Source organism: Spea bombifrons, chromosome 12 (genome assembly GCF_027358695.1).
Source record: "Spea bombifrons isolate aSpeBom1 chromosome 12, aSpeBom1.2.pri, whole genome shotgun sequence".
NCBI classification, from domain to species: domain Eukaryota; kingdom Metazoa; phylum Chordata; class Amphibia; order Anura; family Pelobatidae; genus Spea; species Spea bombifrons.
Window position 1 is genome coordinate 15,580,378 of NC_071098.1, and position 22,983 is coordinate 15,603,360.

At 41.2% G+C, this 22,983-nt stretch overlaps 1 protein-coding gene across 1 annotated transcript; it reads right to left on the reverse strand.

Annotated features, from left to right (window-relative positions):
* Positions 1 to 8,508: 8,508 nt before the first annotated feature.
* On the reverse strand, positions 8,509 to 20,383 carry LOC128469686 (apolipoprotein A-I-like). The gene is made up of 6 exons (XM_053451493.1): positions 20,247 to 20,383; positions 19,312 to 19,465; positions 18,278 to 18,862; positions 14,499 to 14,551; positions 11,481 to 11,628; positions 8,509 to 9,458 (listed from the first exon to the last, which is right to left on the reverse strand). Exons 1-6 carry the CDS (start codon positions 20,287 to 20,289, stop codon positions 8,873 to 8,875), a joined length of 1,569 nt encoding a protein of 522 aa, XP_053307468.1. The 5' UTR covers positions 20,290 to 20,383; the 3' UTR covers positions 8,509 to 8,872.
* Positions 20,384 to 22,983: the final 2,600 nt, after the last annotated feature.

A 22,983-nucleotide genomic window follows, 5' to 3' on the forward strand; every position in this document is an offset into this window, starting at 1 on the left:
TGTAGACAAGACAGGCAGCGCAATATCGCGTCAAGTAGCGCGCCAACTAGCGTACCAGGTGTATAATAAAAAAAAAAAAAAAAAAAGGGAATAAGAATAAGACACATAGATACATATGTAGATATACATAGACATAAAATAAACCTCTGTGAGAGCATACACGGCATGACCGCGGCAGCGGACCAAAAACGAATCACCGTGTGAGCAGCCCATGGATAGGGAGGGCAGTATAATAAACCCAAGCCATACAACACCGGCAGCGCAGCGTCGCGCAAAATAATAGAGATGAAAATGCCTAATACGATATGACCATACAAAAGCATCGCATGTTTTGCATGAGCTGTGAAAAATAATAAATATGATTTAAAGAGAAAAAAAAAAAAAAAAAAAAAATTATAATAAGAATTTGCAGGAGCACAACACCATACTGCATTACCATACAGAACTCCCGATCGCGGAACGCTATGCCCACAGCAATAAAAATAAATAAATAAATAAATAAAAAAAAAAATAATAATAATAATAATTTAATTAAGGCGACCCCGCAAAAAACATGAGCAGCAGCATTAACAGCGGCGATAAACAATAAACCAAGGAACTGGAACGGTAATGAGCGACAGTCCAGTGAAGACTAACGTCGCACGGAGTGGAAGCCGTGTCACAGCGCAGAAGAGGAGTAGCGCAGCCAGGCAGTCCATCCAGGCGAACATTCGCGGAAACCACAGATGACCCGTCGGGATGAGCACAGTGAAGGAACTCGGAACCGCACCAAGAAACGTATGTACTCACGACCACTCACTCCTCAATGGCACCCAGGCGACGAGAAATAGGTGTACGGGCGGGTACCCCCCGAGGAGAGCTCCGCCGCACAGGGTCAGGACGAGGAAGACGTCTCAACTGCGGCAACGGGAGCAAAGACGCACCAGAAACCACGTCCATATCGTCCCAGTCCAGGATCTGCAGGTCAGGAAGATCCAGAAGTTGAAGGATAGGTAGAACATCATGGTGGTGTCTGATGGTGAAGGATCTGTTATCATACCGGATCACCAGGGCGAAAGGATGACCCCAGTGGTACGGGATCTGCAGCCGACGAAGTTCAGTCGTCAACGGGCGAAGAGCTCGTCTAGCTTGCAGAGTGAGGTCGGACAAATCATGAAAAAAGGAAATTTGGCGACCTTGCAACGGCCAAGTGCCGAGCTCCCGAGCCTTGGCCATGATCTCTTCTTTTAAGCGGAAATCTGACAAATGACAGATTATATCTCTCGGTGGGGATCCCGGGCCACCTCTGGGACGGAGAGCCCGGTGAGCCCTGTCTATCGGCAAAGGCGAGTCAGGCGACCGGTTCAGGAGACCATTAAACATCTCGGTGAGCATAGCCAGGACGTCTTCAGAAGCGTCAGATTCCGGTACCCCACGTACACGAACGTTCTGTCGACGGCCCCTGTTATCAATGTCTTCAATCCGACGACGGAGATCTCTCAGGTAAGTCGCATGGCGGTCGCCCAACTGTTGAACTTGCGTCACGGTACGGAGTTGGCGGGAAGAGGAGTCCTCCAGGGCCTGAACCCTCTGATCCAGCGAGGACAAATCCGCGCGAAGAGCGGAAACCTCATCGCGCACCACCTGTTTAAGCTCCGTGACAAGCGTGGAAAAGTCCGACTTCCAAGGAGCGGATGAGAAAAGTTGTAACACCTCCGGAGGATGAGACGCGGAAGGTAAGCGGGCCGCCGAGGCAGCCTCCTCCATAGAGGAGGAACTGGCCGGAGATGCGGCCTCGTGGTCGTCAGCGGCCTGCGAGGCCAGGTCTGCAGGGGTCCGGAAATACTCCCGCAACGAAGCCGAGGATGACCGTGAGCGATCTCCCGGGTGAGGGGAGTCCGTGGCAACCTTCTTTGAACGGCCCATGATAGTTTGGAGTACGACAGCTTTTAAAACTTAGCGAGCGGCGGCAGAGCAGTCAGATCATGCGGCCATCTCCTTCGGCGGTCGGGCACGCCCCCCCCACACAATTTTAGCAGTGGTTCCCAGATGTTCTGGGCAACCAGGAGGGTCAAGGTGGCAGTCCTTTCCCTCATAGACCCGGAATGCATGAACATACCCACTTTCACTCTCACAGAGTTTGTAGAACTTAACTCCATACCTGGAGCGTTTTCATGGTATGTACTGTTTAAACGTGAGTCTCCCCTTGAACTTCATGAGAGACTCATCAATGGTCAAATTCTGCTGGGGGTATACAACTCAGCAAATCTGGCCTGAAAGTGGGTAAGCAGGGGCCGTACCTTATATAGCCTATCATACTGGGGGTCTTCTTTTGGGGGGCACTAGCTATTATCATTGAAATGCAGAAAACTTAACAGCATCTCATAACGTAACCTAGGCATTGTATGGGGGAATATCGGGGTAGACATAACAATGTCTTTGCTCCAGTAGGAGCGTATAGAGGGTTTTTTAATTATGCCCATGCAAAGGCTAAGGGCCCAAAATCGGCGGAGCTCCATGGCATCCGTTGGATCCCAGTTTTGCTGCTTGGAGAAGCTGCAAGTTGGGTGGGCAACAATGTAATTGATTGCATAAATATTAGTTTGGGAGGCTATCATAGTCAAAATATCCTCCCTAAGAAATAGGTCCAGATATTGGACTGGGGTAAAACCTGCCACATCCACCTTTATGCCAGGCATGGCAGTAAAAGGTGGGATGACTGGTGAGGTTTGGTTTGGGGGAACCAATACTTCACCATCACCACCAGCTGCGGCAGGTGAAGGGCGAGTAGTATGTCTCCTCTTTGCCACTGGCTCAGCAGCAAGAGGAACTGTGACACTGACATCGCTGTCAGTGTCAGAAAACTGACCTGTGTCAAAGTCTGACGCTGTGTCAGTCTCGCTACCATCAGAGGCAGATGCCATCATGGCATAAGCCTCTTCAGCTGTATACTGCTTCTTCATTATAAAAAAAAAAAAAAACTAGCACTAACTCCTAGCGCAAACAAATTCTAACTGAATATTTGAGGGAAGGGAAACTAGTACTGACAATTTTTTTTAACCAAAAAAAGCAATAAAATAAAGATCAATCAAATGATGAAATGTTCAAATAAAAAGATATGTGGAAAATAGCAATGGAATAATGAGATAACTGCTCAGTAACACACAAAGCAACCTCTCTCTGATACAAGATCAAAGTGACCGTTAGGAAGAGGTTGGGCTTTGTGGGGTCACTGAGCGGACATTTCTTGGGATGTGACCACTGTGATTGGTTTTCGCAGCAATCACATAACTGTAATAACATATTGGATGATCCTGGTCTGCCTAAACTACCAAGGCAACCAGGATCAACCCACGCCATCAACCCCCACGAATTTGTGGGGGCTGATGCCTCCGAGCATTGTCACTAACACGTTGCATCATGACCCCGTACATGTATGTGGATTGTCGTTCAGGGGTTAATGAAGGTCTTCTGCAGCATGAAGCATTTCAGCCAGCTGTTAGGATGGGTAAGGTAGGCAGGTAGTCCTTGCTAACCCTGCTTATATATTGTCTTTAACCGTGCCCCCAACACTGACATGTTGAGAATATGCATGGAATATTCTAGACATTTGTTGCATGTTACTGTATAGTATATGGTTCCATGAAATGAACTTAGTACTGGAGCACTTAAACAAGAGCACTGTTTCACATATTCCATTCCCATATGACCATGTTCCATGTAATTCCCCTTTGACCTTTGTTCAAAGGCTTTTATTAAATAACTTGGGGCCAAGCCTAAGAACATAAAAGGTTGTAATGATGGTAATTTTTTATTGTTGGCTGCTTGAATAAAGCTTAACATTACCTCAAAAACGGATTTGTGTGCCTTATTCGAGCATTGTATGGTACAACCATTTTAAAGTAGACTAGTCAACCATATAGTGATTATTGCCATTTTGCATAGTGTAAAACATCTCAGACACAAATGGCACCTGGGGCTGATCCTGTATGTGGCCCCCCCCACACACACACACACACACTTTAAAACTGCATAGCTTCTGTCATTAGGCACACATACACTTAGCCAGACATTGACAATAATGCAGCATAACCCCTATCACTATATACTAAGCCACAAATTGATGTGGTGTAGGCCTTAGTATATAGTAGGGATGCAGTGAAATGAAAATTCTGGACCAAAACCAAAAATTCAGCATTCACTTGGCCGAAATGGAATATGTGAACCAATCCCGCTTTCGCAGGAGGTCACGCAAAAGATGAATCCCTTCCATTATGAAATGTCTGTAAGTGACATGGAGATTTATAACGTGCGAATTTAGGACCGGTCGAAATTCTCCAGACCGGTCCCCCACCCCACCTCCGCTAAAAATTAAGATAACTGGGGAAAAATGGGAGGTCTGGTAGGAAAAACAGGCCTTTGGGCCTAGTGCATGGCTTACTAGGGTCTAGCGCGGTATAAAGTTAGTTCCGTCTGCAGTCCTCGCTCTTGGAGGACCAAAAAGCCAAGCGGAGGCAGGGTACAGGGCCTTGCTGGCACTCCCCGTGGTGGGAGGCCCTAAAGCCCAAACAACCGCAGGTGAGTACAGTGACGGAGAAGTACAGAAGTTTATTCTAACAAAACACATAAAATAAAAAAAGGCACATAAGTCATGGGAGATGTCCTAGAGCAACCATAGGTAGACTAAACATACACATATAAAGCAATAAACCAATACAATCAATATATTAAATATACCAGAGATACACACTTGTATGGAGGGTGCTCATCTGGAGGTTAGCGGCAAAGAAAAGAGGAAGATGGAGGGTGTGTTGTATTGTCTGCTTCTTTTGATAGTTTTTTTTTCTTTACAATGCTAACCATTTCCTTGCTGCTGGAGATTTCAGTAAAGAAAAGTTATGCATATATGAAGCCTCCTGTCTTGATATAAAATGAACATTACCAGCAGGGGCGTACCTAGAGTATTTGGCACCCGGGGCGGATCCTGTAAGTGGCACCCCCCCCCCCCAAATGTAAAGACATCTACAAAATTATGTTGGCAAGAATATTTATTGCACCAATTTGTAAACTGTATGTCAACTGTAAACAACAAGAAATCTGAAAAAATAAATTAATAACTTATAAGTAAAATAAACACGTTTAAATAACATTTACTGAACATATAATAGTGCTTTCTTTAATAACCCTCCAAAAAAAAACGGCGTCCACATTGCCCACATAGAACCCGACCAGCACCCAAATTACACACACATAGGACGTGCCATATTTGCCCCCAAACAGCCCAGCATGAGTTAGCATTGTTCCCAAACAGCCGAGTGTACGCCATCTTTGTCCCATAAACACGCTACCTCTGCCATCTTTGTCCCATAAACACCCTGCCTGTGCCATTTTTGTCCCATAAACACCCTGCTTATACCATCTTTGCCTTTTTGACAAATCAACTATACACCTATGATTAACACAAACACTTTTACAGTCACTCACTAATTCACTTTCATTCACACAATAATTTATTCTTTCACACAAATTATTTACACATATTCATTGATGCATTCTCACAAATTCATTAATTCTCTAACTCATTCACACAATTCATCCACACATTAATCCATTCATTTTCGCTCTCTCATTCTGACTCTTTATTTCAATATTCTTGCTACCCTCCTTTCTCCCTATCTACCCATTCTCACCCCCTTCTGCCCTATCTACCCCTTCTCACTCCCTTCTCCCTATCTACCCCCTATCCCCCCTGTCTCACTCCCTTCTCCCTATCTACCCCCTCCTAACTATCTACCCTCTCCCCCCTTTGAAGTTCACTTACCTTTCAGGAGTCCTGCGGTGGGGGTGCAAGGCCTCTGTCTCCCAGCTCTGCCACTGTATGGAACAGCATGGTAAGTGTGGATTGGTAAGTGTGGATTGGTAAATGTGTGAGAGTGATGGGAGTTATGATGTACTTTAGAGCATAATTATATAATGAAAAAGACATTGGAAATGGTACAGCATAACACCCATCACTCTCACACATTTACCAATCCACACTTACCATTCCAGATGCCACACATACCAATCCACAGATTCCACACATTCCACACATACCAATCCACATTTACCAATCCGCACATTCCACACATACCAATCCACACTTACCAGTCCACACATACCAATCCACAGATTCCACACATACCAATCCACACTTACCAATCCACACATACCAATCCACAGATTCCACACTTACCAATCCACAGATTCCACACATACCAATACATACCAATCCGCAGATTCCACACATACCAATCCACAGATTCCACACATACCAATCCACAGATTCCACACATACCAATCCACACTTGCCAATCCACACTTACCAATCCACACATACCAATCCAGAGGGAAACGGACGGTGGTGGGCGCGGCTTCAGTGTTGTGCGCCGGGATCTGACAACAAACCCCGGCGCACAGCAGCAGTTGCCGCGCAGATTGCGAGGGAGCTCCACCAGCTTAAAATCACTCAAGGGAGCCGGAGGTCTGTTAAAGACCTCCGATACCGCTCCTTTGCGAGCCTTCTCCTCCAGCGGCGGGCATTGCTGTCCGTCTCTGGAGGGGTGCCGGCAAGTTGGCACCCCCCTGATGAGCGGCACCCGGTGCGGACAGCCCCCCCCGCTAGATACGCTACTGATTACCAGCTGCAACACTGAGACCCTCTGGATTGTAAACTTGTTTAAGCAGGGCCCTACTCACCTGTTGTGTCTAAGTCAAATTGTTATGTTACATACTACTTATTTTGTCGCTATTTAAAACAATAAATAATAATAATACAGTAGGCAGATACTAACAGGTCCATAGATTTCTCCCTCTCAAGCATCTTTAATTTTAACTTGCATTTTCTTTGTTAGCCCTGAACTCTTTAAGGGGATGCTATAAATATGAAAACCGTTGTGGGGGACAGAACTTTGGGCTGGTGCAGCTGCCGTGGGTCAGGCCTAGAGCAGCACCAAGGGTAAATACGCCACTGTGTAGATCTGAGTGTGTATGTAGGAAAGAGTGAATGTATGCATGTATGTATGTATGTATGTATGTATGTGTTAGAGGAATTGATATGTATGTACTGTTTTATAAATATTTAGTATGTAGTATGGTACACATACACATATTTACACTTATATAAGGATGAAGGTATATACAGCTGGCTGTAAAGCAGCTGTACACAGTGTATAATATGTAGTGGACCCAAGACCGCTTTATTCAGCGGGTAAAGTGGGAATTTGCCCAGGGCCCACTAACCTTCGGGGGCCCACTGGCAGCCATGCAGCCGGCTCATCACCAACGCCAGGGCCGCGCCGAGGCAACAGGGAGAGAAAGGGGCGCCGAGTGGTCACACATGAAAAAGTTTTTAGCAAACACTCGGCCCCCTTGGTCTTCTCAGCTCCCTACCGCTGCCCTGACTGCGATGGTGGGAGCTCGAGGCCTTGGTTGCAGTGCAGCGCTTCAAGATGAGTGCCAAGAATATGACATCATATTCCAACTCTCAGCAGTGAAGCTACGGACACCGTGGCAGGACAGAGAGACTGAGGCCTTGCTCTCCCACCACAGGACTTCACCAGGGTAAGTGAACTGCAAAGGTGGGGGGGTAGTAAGAAGGGGGAGAGGGGGTAGATAGTAGAGAGGGGGTAGATAGTGAGAAGGGGATAGATAGTGAAAAGGGAGTGAGAATGAGTAATAAATTAATGTGTGGATGAATTTTGTGAATGTGTGAGAGAATAAATGAATTAATGTGTGGATGAGTTGTGTGAAAGCGTGAGATAATAAATTAATTAGTGTCTGTACGAATTGTGTGAATGAGGAAATTAATGAATTAATGTGTGGATGAATTGCGTGAATAAGTGGGGAGCAGGGGCTGTAGTGGGGGGAATAGAGGCTAGTAATGATCGGAACAGGCCTAGTGGGCCTGTCCCCCACATACAGCCCCTGTACTCCCCACTACAGCACCTGCCCCCTCCACTACAGAATGGGAGGGGGCCCACTATTATATTGTTTGCCCAGGGCCCTTGAATCGGCTCCGAGTGGACCTAAACAAATAGTTTTAGAAGCGGGTTTTTTGCCCACTCCTCTCTGTAGACATTCGTTCAACACTTTTTAATGGGAAGTCTTACATGACAACCGTGTTGCTTTGAGTTGTCAGAGATCTCTCTTGTAAGCAGTCCATAGAGTAGTGGAATGGCTGGGATTGCCCAATAGTGCACTCTGCCTCGGTGTGGAGGCAGGGGGTCTGCCAACACCTGTCTATTGGTGTTATGAAATATTTTTTAGCTCTTTCTCCTGTGCTTATATGTAAGGGTCACATACAGTGTGGTGAATTTAATACATTTTTATAAAGATTTTGAGCATTGCTTCATTGCGTTGCGATAGTGATTGTTCCATGTTCTGGTCGGACCATTTATAACAAATATTTACGTTACCTCCAACTGTTGTTAATGAGCTAAGCGCACTGACACGGCTAAAATGACCTTTACTTCAAGTGAAAAACATATCAATCTAGAAAATCATTTTATTTTGTAAGCAATATCAGAAAGATAATTTGAGCTTTTGGCACACGGCTTTGGCAAATAAGTAAGGAGAAACATAAAAAGAATATAAATTAGCAGATATCAAATTTTTATTTGATCAAGTAATAATAAGTTAAGAGGTTTAATCCTCCACATTTGTTTATAAACTAGCCAAGAATATTAGTGGAAGGGAAGACAGAGAGAGATTGAGTTGGGGGTGTGGAATAAGAGAGGTACAATTTTCTGGATCCTTATCTCGAGTGATATTTAAGCTTAATTTTCTTCAGTGATTTCATTCAGTTCATTTTCAATTCTTCAGTAAAGGGGCCCAAACACCTCTTTTATGTTTTTTAAGAATCATTTTTGTAAGATGATCTGATATCTTCAATAATTTCACTCAGTTCCTTTTTCAGTTCTTCTGCATATGGGTCAAACCGCTCCTTCAGTTTATCTATATATGGCTTAACAAGCTCTGTTATTTCAGTCAGTTCTTTCGTTATAGCCTCTCTTAGTTCTTTTCCAATTTTACCAAACTCATCCTTCAATTCTTCTCGATTCCTTTTCACCTCTTCGCGAAGATCATCTATGTAAGGAGCCAGTTTGGTGCGTAGTGCTTCAACCTCAGAGCGTAGTGTGTCACGTCCTTTCTCTGCAATAGGTTCTATGTTTTTAAAGAAGCTTTGAAATTCTGTTTTAATGCCACCAAAGAGGTTGAGCGCCACTTTTAAGAAATCTTTTGCAATACTCAGTGCATTCTCTTCCCACTTGTTTTTGAATTCTTCGAGGACAGGGACAACTTTTGTCACGAACACTGGATAGTCCTTCTTAATCTCCTGCTTCACCTCTTCCAAACTTTTATCTACATATTTATCAACATTATCCCATGCATTATTTAATTCTGTTCTCAAAAAGTCAAGGTTTTCCTTGACTTTTAGCCTGCCAAAAATAAAAAGGGAGTTAACACTTTAATGCACTGCAGCCTATTGTGTACTAAAACTTAATTTTGTGTCTTAGTGCCTGTGGGATTAAATATCAAGACACCAATTAATATTGTAAGAAATACAATTTCAAGTGCCAGATAGTTTGTGTAATTTATAAACAAAATGCATATTATGTAGTCTAAGACTTGCATATGTCCATAAACATAGGGTACTTATTCATTATGGTAAGAATCACATATGTACATATATGTGGTTCTTTCTATAGTGTATAAAGTACTCTGTATTTATAAACTGTAGAAACAAACCATGCACAATATTTTACTTTTCACCTTCCTAATTGATAAGCTTGTTATCATTGTACAATAAACTTCATGTGGAAGGTTGTCTCCTGAGCGACAAAATAACAGAATTTACAGCTGAGCACTAGAAAATGATGTTATATTCCAGGACATAAGCCTGAGGCACTGGGCAGTTGCCCCACTGCTGTCCTAAGCATAGTCAGCCTAGGACAGAATATGGCACAAAGACAGGTGTCCAGGGTGCAAGGTTCTATTACTGCAGTTGCACATACCTCCACCTCTGCACTCTTGATGGGCAAGTAGGAGGAAATATTGCATGTTTTAGTTGCTCATTCTAGCACAAATGATATGCAGCAAGGAGCAGTGATAAAAAAAACTCGGATGCACGGATAAAATAGTCTGAGAAGAGGAAAAGAGCCAGAAGTGGCAGAAAGTGGGAAAGGTCCTGAGGAAAAGGGAAGGAATTTATGGCAGATTACAGTGTGGTATATAGACAGAATAAAGGATGTGGGCATAGAGAAGTATGCGGCTTAGGAGACAGAGGGATAGCCTGGGACAAAGAAGGTTCTACAGGCCCTATGTAGCACATAGTTTATATAGGATTTTTCCTGGAAAGTCGATAACGCCATGTTTGGGTGACCACACGTCTTGGATTGCCTGGGAATAGGACTTAATGTCCTGCGTCCCAGGCAGACCTCTCCGTAGACGTGGATCTTGGGCAAGCATTTTAATAAGCTGCCCCGTCTATCTGAAAGAGAATTGAGCCAGCCAGCGTCACTCAATGATTTTTGTGGGTGGAGCCAGTTTGGCAGAGGGAACCCAGCAAGGTGTCATGGCGCGTGAAGGACTGAAGTGGTCAAGCTAAGTTGGCATACTGGGGACAGGGTTGCCAATGGGAGGCTGGGGACAAAGATAGTCATGGGAAGGTATTTAGTGACAATCATGGCTATAGGATAGCCACCTTTGTCACTAAACATGGAACTTTGAGAAGCTGTTTAGTGACAAAGATGGCTATAAGAAGCTGGGGACAAAGATGACTGGGAAGCTGTTTAGTGACAAATATGGCTATGGGAAACTAGAGAAAAAGGTGACTATGGGAAGCTGTTTTTGTGACAAATATAGCTATGGGAAACTGGGGACAAAGATGACTGGGAAGCAGTTTAGTGACAAAGGTAACATTGGGAATCTTGGGACAAACATGGCACTGTTAAACTGTTGACAAACATGACAAAGTTTAGCTATTTGTTTAGCAACATGGCACCATTTAGCTGTTTTGGTCCCGTTTGAGGACCAGGTTGGCACTGTTTAGCTGTTTTGGTCTTGTTTGGGGACCAGGTTGGCACTGATTAGCTGTTTGGCTATAAATATGGCACTGTTTAGGTCCTGTTTTGCCAGTAATTGCGTGAATACTGAAAATGCTCCAGCAAATATGTTTTCACCCATCCCAAGCATAACTTTGATGCAATGCACTCGTCAAAGTAAGTGTCCCTCAATGGCAGTTAGGAAATGTGGTCTCCCTACTCCATGTGTGTACTTTGTTAACCAATTACAAGACTTTGTTATCTCAACATTAGACTGCATTTTCTGTAGCACAGTTATAAATGTACATCTATCCTGAAGGAGACGTTGCCATCGACTTGTTTGTGGATGACAGATCTACCTCAATAGCAGTCTTGTTTTTTAGGGTGAGTTTATGCGATTTCCTGGAAATTACTTACTCTTTGGCAAAATCTGATGACTCCAAATTTTTCACAAAGTCTTTTCCAGCATTAACATAAAGTCGAAAAATATTTTCAGCATACTTTAGGACATCACTGTCAAAGGATTTTGATTCCTCATTCTGCCACAGAAAACGTCCTTGTGTTCCTGGATGAAAATAAACATAGCTTTTTTGTTACTGCTGAGTGAGAGAGACCATTAGGATATTGGTAGATGGCTGTATAGCATTGTATTTTATAGTACAAGTTATAAATGTGTATCCAATATCTATTTGACTCTGATCCATACATACTAATATATATTTGTCTCTTAGGCATACCAGGGAGCTCTTTAGGTATCACACAGGGGACTCTGGGTGAAGCCTCAGAATCTCTGGTTCTCTTGGTTTTCAGTCTCTGGGTCTTTGGAGCAGTGTTTAGGCACTCCCACTCCCCACCCTATTCCCCTCCTACTTCCATACAGATTCAAGGTATTCTGAGCTAGCCCTGCCCCTTGCAAAGCTACTCCTCCCAAAGAGGGAAGGCTCTGGGTAGCCTGAGGTATACTCAACAACAAGAGGGGATTGAGGTGGCATTCATTCACTGTAACACACTGCATATATGTCCGCTGATGTTTGGGGGCAAGATCAGTTAGTGATGCTTAGATATTGCTTTGGTAGTAGGAGGCTATTGTAAAAGTGTAGCATAAGACTGTTTACCAGCCTTATAGCCTTAAAGTACCAGACCCAATTATCAACCACAGTCTAGTCCTAGTATATGTGTGTCTTAGAACTAAATTAACTTTAGGTGTCTGTAAACAAAGTATAGCAGTTGCTAATTATAGATAATATTGCACGGGTACATAAAAAAATTGGCTTATTTGTTGGATACTGGAGGAACTGGCGTGCTCACCCATTATTATAACACACTTCTTCATGAAATGTGGTCAAGTGTGGCATATATATATATATATATATATATATATATATATATATATATAGAAAAGAAGAAATGTTGGTGCGCTAAGCTAGTCACAGGCTCAAATAATACAAATGTATAATACGAGGCCTACCAAACAGGTGTAAGCATGCTGCAAGAAACAGTGTATTGGCTGTACAATGTATACAAAAAACAAAAACTGTCTGCGCTTCTTACCCTAATAAAGTTGGCAACAAATATATAAACATAATATAAATGAGAGGTTTTGGTTATATGAATTGGCCAAAGCATAATTAAGCTCACCCGCCACGTCAAGGCACACTCTCAATAGGATGAGAACCTACTCTCACCTCCTACATAGTGGACACACAAAGCAGTTTATACTGCTACCAAAACGTTATTAATGTATTGGGGGAGGTGCAATTAAACCTCCTCCCTATTAACCCCTGGACAGCAAGCTGCAACCAGACTGATGAGGAGCCAACAACCTCAAATATGTGCAAACAGGGAAAAGAAGAAATGTCGGTGCGCTAAGCTACACAAAAAAAGAGGTTGGAATGCAGCACTCAGCAGTGAAATGGTGCACGAGCCAGGGTACCACCAAGTCCCTCAATAAATCCAAAATAAAGAAGCAGAGGCTCAGCACTTCAAATGATAAGGTGAGTTTATTTCACACAGGCAACGTTTCGACGCACAGGTCTTTCTCAAGCCTTATTAATGTGTTGGGGGAGGTGCAATTAAACCTCCTCCCCATTAACCCCTGGACAGCAAGCTGCAACCAGACTGATGAGGAGCCAACAACCTCAAATATGTGCAAACAGGGAAAAGAAAAAGTGTCAGTGCGCTAAGATAGTCTCAGGCTCAAATAATACATAATTAAGCTCATCCGCCTCCCCCTGTTGCCAACTTTATTAGGGTAAGAAGCGCAGACAGTTTTTGTTTCTTGTATACATTTGTACAGCCAATACACTGTTTCTTGCAGCATGCTTACACCTGTTTGGTAGGCCTCGTATTACACATTTGTATTATTTGAGCCTGAGACTATCTTAGCGCACCGACACTTTTTCTTTTCCCTGTAAAATAAAAAGCTGAAAAGTGTAAAAAAAAAACAAAAAAAAAAACTTTTTAGTTAGAAAAATGTTCAAAACACCTCATACGTAGAAGTTTAAATTTTTAAAACGTCTTCACTGCCCACCAACCCAAATGTATTAAACATTAATGAAAATAGTGAGTGAAACATTTTTTTATTTGCACTCCAGTTTTTTCATATATATATATATATATATATATATATATATATATATATATATATCCTAATAAATACTGTGTTTTATGTATAAATATAGTCTCAAACAAAATCCCTACTAGTCCTTAAAAGAAAATAGTAATTTGTGTGAATATACAGGAATTAAGTTGGTTCCTGTAGGTGAAAAATAACACTGGTCCTAAAGGTGTTAATAAGTCTCAACAATGATTGTTTAGGGGGCAGTGTGGGACTTTTGTTCCAGAGCCATTACTGTCTCATACAAGATCTGGGGCTTATCTATATCACGAGTTTTATCAGAATGTTAAAAAAAAAGAAAAGCAACACAGCCGTGCAAGGGCTATATACAACACATGCAGTCACACTAGCTTCTTAACTTTACTCAGAATCCGTGATTCGTTGAAACTCAAGGTTTCAGCTCCACAGCCCTACAACATCAGTTTTTTCTCACTTATTCCCCTGAATTGACTAATTTGCTTGCCTGCGTCAAATATAACGTACTTGCCAAACATATAGTTCTGAACAACTTCTCAGGTTCTGCCAGCAGATGGAGGGCAGGGAACAGTAATAGCAGGTACCCTAAGTGATTTTTAAGGTACTTCTTGTGTCTGTGTATTGGACTGTGGTCTATTCACCCTTCATGGAGTAATTGGTGATACATCCACTGTTTATGGATTAACCCCTTCCTTTGTTCACCCACATACTGTACATTGCTAAGATAAACTACAGTCAATAAACAGAACTATATATATATATTGTCTTCAGTTATGAAACATTTTTAAATATGCAATATTAGTATGATGTAACAGTTTGGATATACATAAATCTCCACATACCTGTGAGGAACAGCAGTGTGGATGTCAAAATCAGGATTTTCATGTCTGCAATGCTATCGTCAAAAAGAAAAATAGTTAAATTTGGATTGGGGTAATTGCAAAATCCAGAACGATTTCACATATATGACAAGTGGAGGTCATTACTTGAAGCACTGGATTAATGATAGAACAAAAGGGACAGATAATTTAGGGAGCTAGGTACGTTGGACACAGCAGTGGTGGCATAAATAAAAGTGGAGCTTCGTATAAGCCCTTTTGTGGTAGTTGCAGTTGGTACAGTCTCAACATTTCTCTTTTTATCTGATTTTCCCAATCCTAATTTAATATTGTTCAACAATCTCTCCATAAACTTCTGTCCAACACATAATTTCAGAGTTTTTCTCATCTGATTTCTATACTAACTGATACTAAAATGTCCGTTAATGAGGACACTATACATAAATCAGATAGCAGTCTTACCTCCACAGTAGTTACAGAAGCCCTGAGATCCACCCCAGCTTGAGCTGATATATAGTCACTCATGCCTGGGCATCTATCCAAACAGATAAGACCTGCAAGATCGAATTGGTGACACCAACAGAGTAAGGTATTACAAAACAGAAACAAAGAATTTGGCAGCAGATTTGGGTCATTTGGACCATCCTGACTTCAATTATTAATGTGCCCTTTGCTTTGTCACAAGGCATCCGAATGAGGTGTAAGAAAAATACAAACAAAATCTGGCAGAAGATAAGGGTCATTTGGCATATGTAACCTGCCAATTGTTCCAGGTTTTGTAGAACCGCAAACATTACTTTGCCCTTTGATTTGTTGCATGGCATCTGTGTGAGGGAAAGCCACATGTCAATAAAGAATTTGACAGGAGATAACATTCAATTTGGTCTTTCTGGTCTGCCAACTTTTTTCTCCCAACTGTGAGACTTCAAACATTACAACCTTAACTTAGTGGTCAGTTTGAGTCCTGTACATAACCCATGCCTGCATAAATTACCTTACTGTATTAATCTCTACTGTTTCTGCTAGAAGATTATTCCACTTATCCACCTCCCGCTCAGTGAAGAAGTACATTTTAATATTGCATCCAAATATTAAATATTGCAAATCATGACCCCACAGAACTTCACAAAATGGGTTTCTTTGGCTGAGCAGCTACCCACAAGCCAGAGACCGCTATGCACAATGTCAAGTGTTGGCTGGAGTGGTTTAAAGCACATCGTCAAAGAACTCTTGAGCAGGGGAAATGTTTTATTTCACTATCTAGATGTCTGAAGGATGAATCTGGGTTTGGTGTTTGCCAGGGTAATGCTACCTACTGGAACGAATGGTGCATGTTCTTTCAGGATGGATTTGTGGAGAAAGAGAAGCGTTCCTGCATTATTCTGGCACTTCAGCAAAAGGGCAAAGCCACTGGCACAGCCTCTCCCAATTTGTCTGCTTTTTTCTATTAGCTTATAAAATTGCAAACAGAGAATCATATGAATGCTGTGATCATATGAATCCTTTGGACTAACAAGGTCCTGGGTAGCAATGTCATATACCAGTGCTCTGTGTATTAAAGGTACAGAACACATTTTAATGCATCCTATGAAGTTTTATATAGTGTTAATGGCCTGTTGAGGAGATCAGAAATGTACCTTGTTATCAGCCAATTGAGAAGTGGCAAACATCTTGGCACTGCCACCACTTTTGGATCTGCTGCACTACAATATGTCACTGTTCTTGGGGCCTGTGTTTAAGACATTGAGAGACAGCATGAGTGTGAATGAGAGTGTGTACGAGAGTGTGAGTGAGAATATGAGACAGCATGTTTTTGGTGGACTTGGTTTTAGCGGGGGTAGCATTTCATCTTTGGACTCAGGCAGCATCATGTCTTGGGCTGGCCCTGAATACATGGCATGTGTAAATCAATAATAGCCAAAATGAAACTTTGGATCCTGCTGACAAACACTGGGAACTTTGCCAAGCTTAAAATAGTGAGTTAAACGCCATTGAGATCATTATTTCTTTTTACTCCGGTCTAGATCAGCAGATCAATGATTCCAACTAGGGGATTCACATACTAATTATCTCTAGTAATAGCCCGTTACTAACGAGTCTAGGTTAAACCTTAGAAAAAAAAGGGGGCAGTTACTAGCCAGGTTATAGTATTCTGGAATTGCATTTGAATTAGTGGAGAGTAATGCTGTCCACTCATCAGTAGATAAAGCAAAGCCAATAATCAGTAAATGATGGCCCACCTTCATGACAACTCTTGACATCATGCGACAACAAAGTGGTTACTAAGGTCAAAAAAAGAAACAGCCAACCCATCCGATGAACTGCTGAGCAACTGGAAATCTACTTTGGATCCCGCTGGGTGTTTTTGATTGGAGCCTATTGAGTTGAGTAATTAAATAATTTAATCAGTTTGAAGAAAGTTTTTTATGTCTTCCTAAATTTAAAATGAAGCTAATAGGAATGAAGTGAAAACATAGTCACATCACATTCGAAAACATCAACAATTGTTTCCAAAAGTGACAGAAACATTGAAAAAATTATATACGGTAATTGGTGGGAGAATGTTTGAAGGCAACAGTGCATAATACTGATTATAAGAACAATGACTATTCTTTGGAATAAGTGCTTCTTGATCACTCCTTGTATATAACTGATTTAAAATTGTAATCACTATCGCATTGGTTACTTAAATGTACTGGAATGAGCATTATATAATGTCACACATTTTAAATTGTAACATAGCAATGTATTGTATGATGATTTTTTTCCCGCCTTCACAGTTGTGTCAGTGATAGAATATATAGTATAATTCTTGATTTACTTGCAATTTTCCTTTGCCTACCAAGAGATTAATACTGAGATTGAATCAAAGCCAACCAAGGCTGTCTCTGCCTGCACAGGATTTTCAAACGCTGCTGCTGGTAATATTAAATTACATTTTTTTTGTTCGCTTTGGAGGGTATTTTATAGTTTTGCCTGTAATGGCTGATTCATGTGAACTGTAATGCCCCGGTATATTTATCATCAAGGTTAAATTTATTCAATGTTGTTCTTCTCAAGTGTCAAGCTTGGTTTTATAGAACTATTTGTGTTACCAGAATTGGGATAATAACTGAATACTTTATTTCCACTACTTTATTTGTGAAAAAGACATTGCATTGACCATCCACTATCAAGGGTTTAACACGGGGCCAAGTATAACACATTAATTCATTTTACACTTTACATGTAAAAGAGAAGATAGCTTGCCACTGGTTCTTTAGAAAACCCTGGATAATTCACTAGCCCAGTAGTTGTCTATAGGTCTCCTGTACATTAAGACAACCACAAACCCTATTAGGAAACTGTAGGGGAGGCTAGAGAAATAGCATGTTACTGTATTTTATACTTTACTATACTATACTTATGGTGTATTTCAGCAGATTTTGGTATGAGTATGCCACAGTTCGAGGTTCGCTAATATCATTTCAGTTAGTTATTGTATGTACAAACATTATTATACAAAAAAAATTATAATCACCAAACCAAACATATTTTACCAATGCATTTTATTTTAGAAGTGAATCCTTAGATATAACAGAAATAGGATGGAGATAACACATGCAACGTGTAAACAATACAGCAGATTGTAGTATCATATTATTATATCTAATTAATTTCTTCAACTTTGATGTGGAAAGTGTATTATCAGGTTAGCAGCATGTTAATATGTTGCCTCTCATCAGTATCACTTCATGGTAAAGGGATATCTTCAGGTAGTTTTTGAGAATGAGGAAGGTATTTATGCTTGTTGGTTAAGCTTGGCCCTCACAACTTCCACAAGCTTGGCGAGCTTGGTTTTGGCTTCCTCAGCAACAGGCAACAGGCGTTCCCTGATGTTCTGGGCAACTGGTGCAAATCTTTCCTTCAGATTCTCAATGTACTGGGAAACCTGAGCTCTGTACTCCTCTGCACGGGGACCTGCATTAGCTTTGATTTCTTCGAGTTTGTCGACCACCTTTTGTCTGATCTCATTGCTGTAGGGAGCCAAATCGGTGCGTAGGGTGTCAACTTCAGAACGGAGCTTATCTCTCACTTCTTCAGCAAGGGGCAAAACCCTCTTGGCAAAAGCTTGCAGATTCTCCTTGGTCTGTCTGTGGAGCTCAGCACTCAATGGGGCCACTTTCTCTCTGTAAGCCTTTACCTCCTCAACCCAGCGTTTCTGGAAAACTTCCAGAATGGGACGGATCTTCTCCTTGATGATGGGAATGTCTTTCTCCAACTCCTTGGAAACCTGTTCCCTGACTTGATCAACATAGGGGTTCAGCTGTTTCTTCAGGTTGAGAGCATTGCTGCTTAGAGTGTCAAACTTTTCTGTGATTTTAAGGCTGCAGGGAGCAAGCAACATAAGTTACTAAAATATCATAAACTATAAGGGGCCCATCAGACTGACCATGCGAATTCCTACCATTCTAAATGGCTGTGTCTATGAAAATATCATTGCGAAATATGTGAAATAGGTATTCACTTATGGGTAAATATTTTAAAATAAATGAATTAATGTGGCAAGTTTGCATAAAATGAGACCATGATATAAGAAACACTGGTAATATAGGTAACAACTGGTAATTTCTGATGGTGATACTGATTTTATTAGTGCCATCTTCTTGAGACTGTGTTACGTCATCCATCTAATTGAAGGAGGTCTTTACCTAATAATACTTTTGCCCACGACTATGATACTTTAATGTCTCATGGCTACATGAACATAACATATTTATTCAGCCTGTGTCACACCATTCTATTTTCCTGTCTTTTTATTTCATAAATTACTTACTCAAGTTGTTTTCCAAAGTCTGAGGACTCTATTTGGTTCACAGCTTCTCTCCCAATGTCCCTTACTTTGTTTAGGTAACTCTCAATAACCTCTCTGGCCTGCTGAATAGGTGTATGGGGTTCCTCATTCTGCCATAAAAAACGGGCTTGTGTTCCTAAAAGAAATGGTAATTGGGGATTAGCACACAAGATATGAATCTATTAGAGACATAATTATATGTCAAGATAGGATATAGTTGTATGAAAATAAATGTCCCCCAATTCCGTTTTAAGTGAATAAACCATACAAGGAGGGCAGCAGAATCTTGCAGCAAAAGCAGTAACAACCTTTCATATTGTATGAAATAGAACAATAATTTACATACAGATGAAAATTAGAAATGAAACTACATTTTAATGAAATCATGCACCATTAACATTAAGCTTTATAATCACTAATATATGCACTATATGCAAGTGTTAAAGTTAGCATTCTACATTGCTTCAAGATCTTTATGGCATCTTTTGAAATTGGATATAAGACATTTGTCTCCAATACTACTCACTTGGAGTCAATTACTCTCCTAACCCAACATGACTCTACTTTGGTTCTAAAATGATGAGCTAAAGAGCTACAGGGGTCGTCATAACGTAGACAGAAATATATGCAATAACAGATGATGACATGTCTGATAGCTCAAAGGGCACAGGGTGTATTAATCAGGGTGGAACATAAGTAATTCTTTGTCAATAACTTGAATAACTGCCATTGGAATCTTTCTACAAATATATCACTTTGCCTCAGAATAACTCGGTTTATCGAAAAGACCTGAAGATATCTTTTAGAGATTGTGTATTATTAGACAGCATAAATTGTCCTTGCAAAAAAAATGATAGTAATAAATGAGAGCTAGTTCTGGATAAAAGTTAAAATGGTCACAAGCAATGTCTACGTACCTGTAAGGAACAGGAGTGCAAGGCTAATCACCAAACCTTTCATGATTGCCAATTACTCTTACGCTAACCTGCAAATACACAAAGATTTGTAGCGTAAAAGAAGGGACAATGATATACGTATCGTATAAGTATGTGTATTGAATTTAGCCTAAGCACATGCACTTACAACATAATACAGAAAATAAAAAAACTGACACTATATATTCAGGATAGGCGCAAAAAGCAGTACATATTATATAAATAGATTAATAAAATTAACAGGTAAACATTTACATAAGGCTGGCTAAGTTAAACTTAAGAAATCTGTAACATGTAAAACAACATTGCTCATTAATGAAGATAGTTTTATATTATTATAATGTATGGGAACAAAATTCACACAAATATTTTCTCTAAAAATCATCTAGGTAGCTCATGGCATAAGCGGTTAATAACTCCATATCCTACGAACAATCAAATACCCACAGCTTTTCCATGCCAAGTAATTCCTCAGGTCACTTACACAACACAGTCTAGCTACCCGAGACCAGTTAGCAATGCGCATTTCAATGCAATAAGAGTTTTTACCTTCTTATTTCTCGTTAGCTGCTGTTGTGAACGATGTGAAGTTAGCTGTCTTGCTTTATACCCCTGCACACCCATACAGCTTGAAACTTATCAGCTGAGATAAGCAGGTTTTGTGGTCTGACATGTGGAACTTGGGGTTTAAAGTTCATGATGACGAACCAGCAAAACACGATCTTGTGCTATCTCATCCTCTTCCCGTTGAGTTTTCATGTAACCTTTATACCATCTTACATTTCGTATAGCTATTAAAATTGCTGTAGACGTGAAAACATCAAGATATAGAAGAATGGAATACATGAGTGCTTTTGTATATTTGCATATCTTCTATTTTTATAGAATTAAAATTAGGACATTCTTGGAACTTGGATTTGTTATTACAAGGTAGTTCATATGTACTGTAGATATACATTATGGCTGCCTCTACTGGAACAGGAAGTATTAGTATGGATCCTTTTTAGGATACCTGGGAACTTTCTGGCTCCGGCTACCTGGAGCCTCCCTTTGTGGGATGATGTCGATGGGCCGTCCTGCTGTGTTGCGGAGTGGTCCTGCTGTCATCAGTGGGCGATCCCACTGACGCCGCAGGACACACGGTATTGTTGGAAGGTAAGTGAGTGAGGAGTGGGGCATGCTGCAACGCAACTCTCGCATATTGATCCAGAGAAGCACAGCTCCACCTGTGCTAAAGAAGCTGAGGGTAAAGGTAATGGACTGGCCAAGCATGTCTCCAGACCCTATTGAGCATCTGTGGGGCATCCTCAAACGGAAGGTGGGGGGAGCGCAAGGTCTCTAACATCCGCCAGCTCCGTGATGTTGTCATGGAGGAGTGGAAGAGGACTCTAGTGGCAACCTGTGAAGCTCTGATGAACTCCATGCCCAAGAGGTTTAAGGCTGTGCTGGAAAATAATGGTGGCCACACAAAATATTGACACTTTGGGCCCAATTTGGACATTTCCACATAGGGGTGTACTCACTTTTGTTGCCAGGGTTTAGACATTAATGGCTGTGTGTTGAGTTATTTTGAGGGGACAGCAAGTTATACAGGCTGTACACTCACTACTTTACATTGTAAAATATTGTTTACATTTCTTCAGTGTTGTCACATTAAAAGATATAATAAAATATTTACAAAAATGTGAGGGGTGGACTCACTTTTGTGAGATACTGTACATATATAAGTTCCTATTTACAGTATTGAATGCATGTTCATAATTACCTTCCCTGAGAGCTCCAGGTTCCTGGTGGTCCTACTTCATGAAAATTTACTCTACTCTCTCCACTTCCTGTCCCTTGATATATTAGCGGGTCCCAATTAGGTCTACTGGGGAAATCCCTGATTGGACACACTAACATACACAGATACTCAACACAAACATACATGCATCAACACAAACATACCCAGATAATTAAACACAACCAGACACACACACACTAACATACCCAAAACACATGCTTACACACTAACATACACACACTTTCAATAACATACCAGAGACACACGCTAACAAAAAAGCCCATACTGACATAGACACATTTTTCCACACTAAAATACTCACATACACTAACATATCCGCATGCAAAACAGACCCATACAGACACACTCATACACAAACATACCCAGACAAAAACACATGCTCACACACTGACATACCCCCACACACATACTAACATACCCAGGCAGACACACACATGCACTCAGCTCACTCACCTCACGAAGCCTCAGCCTTTCTTTGATGCAGCTTGTCTTGCTAGCTGTTCCGCTATTACCGCATCCTTCTGATGTTAGGGAGATAAAGTCCCCCGTCCGGACTTACATTTTTATCCCTACTCCTGGATCATCCTTCTGTCTACTAATTATTCCATGAACCAATATTTTTCTTTATGTACCCATTGGGCTATAAAATATAACATAATATTTATCATTAAATAAACCAACCTTAGATACACCACAGTACCTAAAGTAAGATTTCACCATATATTTATCACAAGGCAAGGTGGTTTGTTCAACCAAGTTATTTAATTTTGTATTCTGATAGCAAGTATATAGGGTCTGTGTAATGTATGTCCCCAGCTCATATTGCTTAAGCATTACACCAACTGCATTAATAGCATTCCCCTGTCAGTTCTGGGCATTTTTGTGTTTCTCATGTATTTCTGATGTCTTTTCTTA